Source organism: Adiantum capillus-veneris, chromosome 1, assembly GCF_014529385.1.
Source record: "Adiantum capillus-veneris isolate H3 chromosome 1, ASM1452938v2, whole genome shotgun sequence".
NCBI lineage: Eukaryota > Viridiplantae > Streptophyta > Polypodiopsida > Polypodiales > Pteridaceae > Adiantum > Adiantum capillus-veneris.
Genome location: NC_140931.1, coordinates 106,668,106 through 106,679,213, shown reverse-complemented (window position 1 = coordinate 106,679,213; position 11,108 = coordinate 106,668,106). Strand labels below are relative to the sequence as shown.

The window sequence follows — 11,108 nt, the reverse complement described above, 5'->3', positions numbered from 1 at the left end:
GCTCTTCAAATGAGGGTGGGGAGAGGGTTGTGTCCGGTGGATCAAGTAATCCCTTATGTGGTGTATCATCCATCAACAGAGTGTTGTCAACATCAAATGGGACATGGCTTTGAGAAAAAGGTTTGTAATAAAGCTGTACATTTTGTTTTGTAGGGTGGTAGTGGCCATCAATGACAACACATTGTGATTGGCAATACACAAAATTAAATTGCCAATGCTCAATTTTGGCTATGTTACAAACTACGGCTACAAGGGGGTTGAGGTTTCTCAACTGTATAGAAGACCATATCGCAACGCGAAACCTAGGAAAAAGAAATCCTTGGCGCTTGGCCGTAAAATTGTGACCATATACATGTGGTAGTGATGTGTGTGAAAACACTTAGGACCGTCGGGGCATTTTTTCCCTCACTAGGAGGTTTTTCCCCCCGTGCATTGTATAAATGTCCATTCATTCTAGGGCTATCTATCTTTCCATTGCACACTTAGTAATATACTCTCTGTTGTGTGCGTTGAGCTTCCTTTGTCTTCTCCAAGCTGTGTGTGTTTTCCTGCAACCCTAATTCCAACAATTGGTATCAGAGCAGGTTGCATCCTCCCAAGCTTAGTCGCTAGCATCTCTAGCACACGCCTACTCACTTTCTTTGATTTCTGGTTCTCGACCTCCATTTGTACCTCAAGTAGTACTGCACATGCTATTTCGTCATTTTGTGCAAATTTTTTGTGAGTGCTGTTTTTTGCATAACAGGTCCTTATAGTCTTCTACGATTTGTTCTATATAGCACGTGTTGTTCGTGCTTCATTTCTCCTATTTCAATTTGTTTTCACATCAGGTGCAACATTTACCATGGCTGACAACAACACAGATGTGTTCAAAATGTTTGCTGCTTAGGATATATTGGATGGGGACAATCACCCTATGTGGGCTCATATGATGCAACATGTTCAAAGCAGTGTGATGGTGGTATTGCATTGTGTCAGAAAAGTTACATAGAAACATTGCTATGTAAGTTTGGACTTGAGAATTGCAAACCTATTGCTACTCCCATGGAAACAAGTTTGAAATTGATTCTTCATGATGCTGGCTATCATGTAGATGTCACTCTTCACCAAATTTCTATTGGATGCCTCATTTATGTATGCAACATGAGATCAATTTGTAGTCTCACAGGTCAGCAGATTTATGCATAGCCCCCTAGGGTCTAAGCATTGGCAGGGTGTCAAGAGGATTTTCCACTACTTGAGTGACACTTTACATCTTGGCTTGTTTTATCCCAAGGGGGGATCATTGCCGCCATACTTACATGCTTTTTTGGATTCAGATTGGGCTGGTTGTTTTGACACGCGAGTGTCCACAAGTGATTTTGTTTCATGCTTGGAAGTTCATGTATATCATGGTTGAGCAAGAAGCAACCTACTGTGGCCACTTCTAGTTGTGAGACTGAGTACAGGGCAATCCTCACAGCTACGGTTGAGTGTGTATGGCTCAGACGTCTTATGGCTGCTTTGGGTGTTGGAAAGGACACTGCCAACACTATCTACACTGATAGTCAAAGCGCATTGGAAGTTGCGAGAAACCCAATTTTTCATGCTCGCACAAAGCACATTGAGGTGCATTACCACTATGTCAAGGAGAGGCTCTCAGCAGGAGAGATCAGCTTGGCTTATGTGCCAACACAGGACAACCTTGCAGATCTTTTCACAAAGGCATTGTCTCATGAGAAGTTCGAAGCTTTTTGCAAAGCTTTGGGTTTAGTCCCCTTTGTGGGCTGATCATGTCCTTAGGGCATGGAACTTTCCCTTTACTCATGTGCCAACTCTCATTCACCGCATCACTCTAGGCGGGATTTGTTACCATATACATGTGGTAGTGATGTGTGTGAAAATACTTAGGACCGCCATGGCATTTTTTCCCTCACTAGGAGGTTTTTCCCCCCGTGCATTGTATATATGTCCATTCATTCTAGGGCTATCTATCTTTCCATTGCACACTAAGTAATACACTCTTTGTTGTGTGCCTTGAGCTTCCCTTGTCTTCTCCAAGCTGTGTGTGTTTTCTTGCAACCCTAATACCAACAAATTGACTCTGTGTCTGCCTACACAAAAGTTGTGCAGGTTGAGAGATCTTGCATTTGAATGATATGGCTCTTGAAACAAAAACAATCCGCTGATATCAAGAATAATTAGTTTCTGCAAACATTTTGTAAAACAAATAAGTAGTTAGACAATAGGATGACCTTCATATTCTTTTACATTGGTTATTACCGAAACAATCATGTCAATGTCTAGCAAAGGTCCATACTGGGTTTGGGAGTTGTGGAGGTTATCCACTCCAATGTTGCCATCCTCGAGCTTTTTCTCACCACTCCCTTGTTTTTTTGCATATGAGACTCTTGTGTCTCCAATGTAGAACGGTCCATAGCTAAAGAATTAGCTTCTAACGTGCTATGCTCTCTTTGTGGGTTGGGTAGCATTGACTATTGATCATTTTCATGCTCTATCGAAGGAATTGTAGGAGTGGTATGCTCTGCTTGAGGGTTGTAATGTTCTTCCTTAGCCCCTCCCTCCGCATTATCTTCTTCCTTTTGAGACCCTCCAAGTGTAGAGGGAGTTTCGATCTTATTTTCTTCCTCATCCCCTCCATGTGCATGATCTGGCTCCTCTGCGCTCACACCGCCCTTGCCCTCATCCTGTATCTCCTCTCTATCAAACTCTCCCGCTGTAGGATTTCTCTTCTCATCAATCCATTCCTCCTCTTCCTACTGTCCCTTCTAAATCGATTATTGGTGTCCCTCATCAGTCATTGTTATCTCTACAATATGGTCATCCAAAAGGGTGTCTTCTGCAACCATGCTTACAGGATGTGAAATAGAAAGAAGGTGCTTGATCAGAGGGGCACGATATTGATGCAAATACTCTAGTGTATACTTCTCCAATGCCCTTTGTAGATGAAAAATCAAAACAAAAAGGACCTGAGATATTTATTTATTGGAACAATTATCGTCTCCCAAGTAATGGTTTGAAAAATGATTACCTTTGACATGAATGGCTATAGTGCAAATAAGCTCTACAGTATGTACTCAATGTGAAGGAGACACCTCCATCCACACGAGTTCACATCCGTCTGTTTGGGAACTGTGATTTAGTTAATTTTTGACTTGTACAACTTGTAACTTTCACACATCTTTCCATATATAAGCGACAATTTTTTCATGCAGCTGCACAAGCGGACAAGGTTGTTATGGTTTCAACACAATCAATGTACGCATTCCTTATTCCACATCAATCCAAATCTAACTTTTAATACTCACAAACTTAATTCTGGATGTGTTCCTTGAATTGAGTTTAGAATCCAGACAACTGGATTGTCAAGCTCGATGCAAACCAGGCTCTAGTGGTGGTTGCTCTCATATGGAAAAATGATGGTTGTGACTTCCAACATCGGACAATGGGCAAGTCACTTCTTAAATGTGTCTTGATGGGTGTTTTTCATTCTAAGAAAGACAGAGAGTTGAGGATCCATTATATATATTTTTGACTAACTTTATGCAGGTAGATGGCTCTTGATCAAACTACAAGACAATTATTGGAAGTTATTCTCTAATCTAATGGGTGAATAAAAGTATGGTGAAGCTAGTGAAAGCATCTTACTTTAGGCACATGTACATAAAGACAATTGAATTAGTTATTTGATCATATGGATCTTCAATATATTAATGCCAACAGAATCTAATGCAAGTTTCCTTGAACTATCTGCTAGTGGTACATTTGTTATTAATCCTTCCTTCCTAGATGATAAAATTTCATTGTTGCTGACATCGATTTCATGAGTAACAACGTGGTAGCTCTTAATCTCCTCTTTTAAAGCATTTTTTGCTTTTTCTTTCTCTTTTAGTCTTGCTATCGCCTCTGCACGCTGGTTTTCCTGCCGAGCTCTAGCCTTGGTATTCACCTCATGAGTGAGCTCCACAATCTTCACCTCTCTCTGTGGGCTAGCTTGATGCAAGAGTAAGAAAAATTTCCTTCATTTTATTGTCTATAAAGTTGTTGGGTTGAAGCCTTTTATCATATCTTCACCTTACTCTTTTCAGCTTTCACTGTCCTTGTCCATAACGGTCACCCTGTGTGCATGTGCTGCAACAATAGTTATATCATTAAAGTATTCAAGAAAAAAGTTTTATGCTACCTCTTGAAGTGCCAACAATGCAACATGTTTCATCGTGCTAAAATACGTCTCCTCACATATTGACCTAACTAGCCTATGAAATAGAAACTTTGGTACAAGGAGATCAATGCATTTCTAAGCCTTCCTAATTTCCTTAACACAGCTTGATGTGTCCTTGTAGCATATGCATCCTTGGATCTTTCAAAATCTTCATGGGCTTTCCAGGTCTCTTCTTCTTATTGGTAGACCTTCCTCCTACTTTAGTAGCCAAAACAGATCCTTTGCCTGCCTTCCTAGCAGTCGCCTTAGTTCTTGCCATATCTCTGTAAGACTATAGCCCCCCCCCCCCCCTTCTCTCTCTCTCTCTCTCTCTCTCTCTCTCTCTCTCTCTCTCTCTCTACCCTAGCCGCTTCTCTTTCCCCTTGCTCCCAAGTCTTCCCCAGGGTGAGGGGCTGCCCTGTGGGGGGGCGTTAGCCATAGCTTGCCCCCACCCCAGTCTGCTCAACTCAGAAACGCCCGCTTTGCTCTGGTTTCAGATTTACACGACCTACAGAGCTCGCCTTGCACGACATACAGATCTCGGCCCTGCTCGTCTCGGCCCTGCTCGTTCCACTCGGCCTTGCTGGTCTCAGCCCTGCTCGTCGATTGCACCCTGCTTCTTCTTTCGATTACACAGGCAGGGGATGATTCTTGCACAAGCTTCGACCCCGATTTAGGCTTGCATTAAACAGGCAGGGGATGATTCTTGCACAAGTTTCGACCCTTGCATCCCCAAGCCCAAGCCCACAGTTCTCTGTCTCTCAGGCATACAAAGCCTAAACTAAGCAGGGATTCCCACAAAACTTCAGTTTGGTAAGTGCACTCAACAACAAGAAGATTAGCATCGGAAGAATGACGACCAAAACCAACACTCCGAAGAGCTTTGCGAAAACACGACCAAGCTTTGCTGCTGTCCTAGTAGCGCCAAGCAAATTTGATCGAATCAAACGCCTTCAAGCAGATCTTGATCACGTCATGGAAGAAAATCGCGACCTCAAAGCTCGCCTTTGCAAGCTTGAGGCGCGATTTGATTCCATGGTCGATCTCGCCACCAATAAAGTGAAAGAAGTCGAAGGCAAGGCCATCGAAACCCACTCGGCAACCCTTGCGAAGGTGAAGACATGTGTGACAGTAGAGCTTCGAGAACAACGACTCCAAGCAGAAAATACCCTCAAGATCCGCATCGGTGGGCTACCTCAAGCATGGGAAACAACCGAGCTCGACTTCTCAGAACGCATCAACTTCCTCAACGAAACTCTCAAGCCGATCAAGGTCGACCACAATGCAATAAGTCGTATCACTTGGAGAGGCCCTGACCTACCTATACCAAGTGGACATGCCATCCTTGAATTTGAAAGTAGGGAATGTCGGCTCAAGCTTCTCCAACAATCACGTCTTCTCAAGGACACCAAGTTTTGGATCGTAGAAGAACTCACCCCGCTACAACTCAAACGCAAAAGTGAAGAGCTCAAGAAGGTACATGAAGCCCGCAAACAAGGCAAATGGGCAGTCTACCGAGGTGGTAAAGCCATCATCCAGGAGTTTCGAAAACCCAAATCAGCTCTCCCCACAGCTAATCCCTCTTAGGTTTTTGTCCCTTTTCATTTTTCATCTTTCCAATGGACCCTCAGTCCTTAACTGATATGTATTCAGTGCGATTTGCTACAAACGTCACCGTTGTAATGTTTGTTTTTGGTCCCATGGGTCATATCTAACCTCCGTGGACGATAATTGAATCTATCTATCTATCTATCTCTCTCTCTCTTTCAAAATATTCTCTTAAGAAAACCCCTTTACTATAAGACTAGACTTATATCTATTTTCCCACCTTCACTACATCACGTTGTGTGAATATGACGCGTGTACCAATGCAAAAAAAATTATGTTAAAAATAAAAAGCATCGGTGTAAGCGCCGGTATATTTGTCGACATCATAGCAATGGTGTGCATGTCGGTTTGCAGCTCGTTAGAATAAATGATGCTAGTAGTATCGATATGCACGTCTAAAAGCACATTGGAATTACATGTTTATTTTTGACGCTTGTGCCAAAGCCTGTATCGACGTTGCTTTTGATGCATATACCAACATCTGTAGTATCGATGCTTAGACTTGCAAATTTGTTTCGGGCATACATGACTGGCAACTGATGTTGCATGTACTACGTCACCAAGAACGATCCTCTCTGTTCAAAGAAAGAGTGCAAAAGCAGTCACACTCCACCTACATTTTGGCACTCAAGAGTGAAGTACAATTAGTACAGATCAACAAAATTGTCAGCATAACAAAACTACAAAATCAAACCATAAACATGACAGGCTTCCAAAAGCATAACCATAACTTTAAGTCCCAAACCATAAGCACAACGATATGAAGATTTCCTAACCATAACTAAAGCGTGACTTGTAAAACCGTAACTATAATGATATGAACATTCTCAAACCATAATTGTACCATGACTTGAAAACCGTAACCATAACGATATGAAGATTCTCAAACCATAAATGTAACATGATTCAAAAAATGTTACCATATTTACAACGTAATTGCAAAACCATAACAATAACCTGATTGCAAAACCATAACCAAAGATTATATCCACAACATATTTACAAAAGCATAACCATAACCTGATTGCAAAACCATAACCAAAGATCATATCCATAACATAATTACCATGCCATAACCATAACCAGATTGCAAAACCATAACCAAAGAGTATATCCATAAGATAATTACAAAAGCATAACCATAACCTGATTACAAAACCAGAACCAAAGATTATATCCACAACATAATTACCAAGTCATAAGCATAATTTGATTGCAAAACCATAACCAAAGATCCTTTCCACAACATAATTACCAAGCCATAACCATACATAATTACCAAGCCATAACCATAACCTCATTGCAAAACCATAACCAAAGAGCATATCCACAACATGACTATAAAATCACAACCATAACCTGATTGCAAAACCATAACCAAAGATCATATCCACAACATAATTACCAAGCCATAACCATAACCTGATTGCAAAACCATAACCAAAGAGTATATCCACTATATGATTACAAAACCATGATTGTAACATGAATGCAAAACCACAACCATAACTTGATTTCCATACAATAGCAGTATCAGATCGCAAGACCATGGGCATAAACGTCTAAAAAAGAGAATAAACATCTAACCATAAGCATAAACGTCAAACTGTACATAATGAATACAATCATCAAGATGACCATAACTACAAAAAGTCATAGATGAAAGATGTCCCCCTCATGGTAATGCCTCCCATTCAACTGCCTCTCCCTCCTTGTGAAGCTAAGTCAAAAGAGCCACAATGCTTGTATCCATATTTCTCCTCTCGGCTTGTCGGAGGGAGCTACATGGAAATTTCTTTAGAGCAGTTAGCCCTAAGTAGACCAGGAAATGGCCGAACTCAGTGTTTTTGAAGTCCGTTTGCATTTTTTTAAAAAGTCCTAAGAAAGCCAAGAAATGGTCGAACGTTTGCGTTTCTTACGACCGTTTGTGTTTCTAAAGTCTATTTGCATCTCCAAAGTGCACAAGCCATTTCTGAAGTCTGTTTGTGTTTTTTCTATCCTAACTGCCCAAACACAGCCACATCCTAGCAACCAAACCATAAGCATCTTTGTACGTCCAAACGTTCATCGATGATAACCTTTTTTTGCTTGCTCTAACTACCTCACATTCTCTAGCCATGCCCGATCCCCGTACACCTTGGTCTAGAGGTGCACGAACATCAGGACCATGAGGTAATTGTTTTGTCTTTATTGGTCAATGCCTATATTTGAGGGTGCGACATAAGTACACACCCACATCTACATGACAATGCATGTACATCCAATACAAACCCTAATCCAGTAGAAACCTAAAATTTATAGCCCAAATCTAAAGTTGCTAACCCTAAATGGTTGACCCTAAGCGACCTAAAATAGCTAAATTGTGAAGTACCAACACCTAAAGCGGCATGCCCTAACCGGTTAATCCTAAGCGGCTAACCCTAAGTGGCATGAAATAGCCAGATTGTAAAGACCTAAAACCTAAGAAAGTAGCCCTAAGCCTTGAACCCTAAGCAAATTGAAACACCCCAATTGCTTAAGTGCTACATCCCAAAGCGAAGTAATTTTACTGAAATGGCTAAAATAATGCTGTAAGACATAGGGAACTGGAACATGCTTATCACCACTCAGCCAGGCCTGCTAAATATAGGGACCCCCTTGATTGCATGTCCGTCCAGGCCCTTGGCCGTGCCTGGTCCTACCCTTGGTATGACATTACTCCCCCCTTGTAGAAGTGTTTTCGTCCTCAAAAACAAGAGTGATGATACACTAATGTTTTCTATAGTGGAATCCTTCATGGACCCAGTTGTTTGGTTGACCGGAACACGGTTCAGCAGGAGGTTCAATGAAACCAAGAGTAACCTCTTGATTTTTCACATTGTTGTCCATTTGAAACCAGCTTGTGTTACCGATTCCTATCCAATCATAGTGTGTAGACTCCATTTAGAACACACATGAGTATGCAAAACGAGTTATCACACAAAGATGTACCCTAAAGAGTACCTCTTTTCACTTTCCATGAAAATAACTTGCTAACATAACTCATCAGCCAACTTTAAGTCCTTGACTTGTTTTCCGATTTCAGCAGTAAACAACCCCACCATCACTAGTGTTCAAGGTTGAGGAGTTGATTTATACATAAAGAGTCTACACCTAGTCGCAAACATGCTTTAACTTATTGTAAGAAAACTCCAAGTAGAGCAATAAATGCTTACTAATTGGATCGCTTGGTGCTAACATACACACTTTGCATATCCTTCAGCACAAGATTACACTTTGTAATGTGCTTATCCCCTTGGATAACTGACAGTATTGAGGTGTTTTCCCCACGATTTAAGGACAGTCCTCCCAGATGGCCCGTAAACGGAGATCACAATATCATACAACATTGCTAAGCAAACAACAATGTCCTAATGAATAACCATCTTGGTTAACGTGAAAAATCCACAAGCACCCAAACCAAGCCATGACCTCTACTGGTGATTGGTAGATCCAAAAGTAAGCTCAGAGAGATACTGCACATAGAGTGCAAAATCCTTCATAAGCAACGGATGTGATGAATATGCATGCTTCTCCAAATCAGCCTTTACTAAACACCAGGGCCCATAACACCTAGTGTGCATGCATTTAGCAAAAAACAGATTTGGACCTGTATATCCATGATTAGCTTTGCCACTACTTATGGTGAATGTGATGCTCGTAGCACACATTAAATAGTTCGAAAAAGAAACTAAATAATGTCTACTGCAATCATTTGCAAGCCTTGCTAAAACATTTGAACCATAATAGAAGGTGAAATATTAATCACTTCTAGGGACAAACAATTAAACTTTTAACCACTTAAAGCCTTGCTATATGTATAAACAACCATCTGTAATGTTGTTTAGTAGTACTTGTACCTGAAAAAGTCATTCTAAGTATCCGGAAATTTTTGGCCGCCGAAATTGCTTCTGATACGTCGTGCTGAAAATGATCTAGAAAACAGGTTTGACCAGCACCTAGGGACTTTATCGTGACACATACTTGAAATAATGGGCACCAGTGTCAGTCCAGAGACTCATATTCTCCACATGTGGAATATGTCTCATAAGGATGTTTTAAAAAAAAGCTTCAAGTACAAGATGTACTTGTGTGTGGAGGTAACTCTAATCACTCCGCGACAAGAGTGAAAGGGATCCTCATTCATTGCTCCACACTGGCTAAACCGAACTCTTTGAGTCCCTAGACCATGTTGTATCCCATGTGACAAGATGTGCCAAATCGAATCCGACAAGTGGATTCATAACATCATAACGTACATTGTAAACTATGGCCCAAAATACTTGTTCCGACATGCCCTTGGTACGGGCCTGGGGATTGAACTAAAAGTTCAATTACCCGTATTCAAATGCACAGGAGCACATCTCCCACCTGTGAAAAAACCAAGCAACATTGCACTGGAAACCCTGGGTTTTGCCTTCGCAATCCAAACCCGTTGGGTAGAATCTACGTAGTCAAACCCCTTGGTAAGACCCTTTGTAGAAACTGCTCAACTAACAGGTAACGATAACCAACATAGTTAACCGTGTATAGAACGATGAGAATCAACTTGAAAAGTTGAAGTTGTCCACTACCCCTTGGTTGATTGTGGACTTCTTTCTTTGAAAGTACAACTGGGATAGATCAAACTGTGATCCTGAATGCCTATGGGGTGATTTAGTAAACACCCACTGGGTCATACCCCAAAACTGTGATGCCATAGACACTCGTAGTGCTATAGAGAGAGTAAGAAATCCACACAAGTGAGATGCATAGCTTGTATGAAACCCGGGGTCTTCACTAAGGATTACCGTATGGTGTCACGTGAGTGTACAATAGGGGGGGTTTATGAGGCCAAAAAGGTAGATTTTACAAAGGAGGGTACCATATAAAGGGGGTAAAATGGCAGTTTTGGTGCACGTAGGTGACGTCTTCCAAGTACTACCAGTGAATCCCCTGGGGTATGAACAACCATGTTGTCTCTAGATTCCATAGTATAGATTAGCTGATGTGAGTTTAAGATTATCAAAAACTCAACTTGAGCGTCACAAAAAAAACAGGTAGTGCGTACAGAACACCCAAAAGATCTGTAATGGCAAGACTCTTGCTTGGCCATTAACATCAATGGGAACTCCATGGGATAGATCTGTTCAAGCTGGAGAACAATCACCCAAGAAATACCAACATTGGGTCTTACCCTAGTTCTCACAATGGCTAGCCTGTGTGGCTCATAGCCCTTATGCCAACAACAAATTAGTGTTCAATCGAGAAACCAATGAAGAATAATTGGAGTGGCATCTTG

The 11,108-nt window shown here is 41.3% G+C and overlaps 1 protein-coding gene across 1 annotated transcript; it reads left to right on the top strand.

The window, feature by feature from the left end:
• The first annotated feature begins 5,176 nt into the window (after positions 1-5,176).
• LOC147465321 (uncharacterized) lies at positions 5,177-5,788 on the top strand. The gene has a single exon (XM_086511529.1). The coding sequence runs from the start codon at positions 5,177-5,179 to the stop codon at positions 5,786-5,788; it is 612 nt and encodes a 203-aa protein (XP_086367655.1).
• Positions 5,789-11,108: the final 5,320 nt, after the last annotated feature.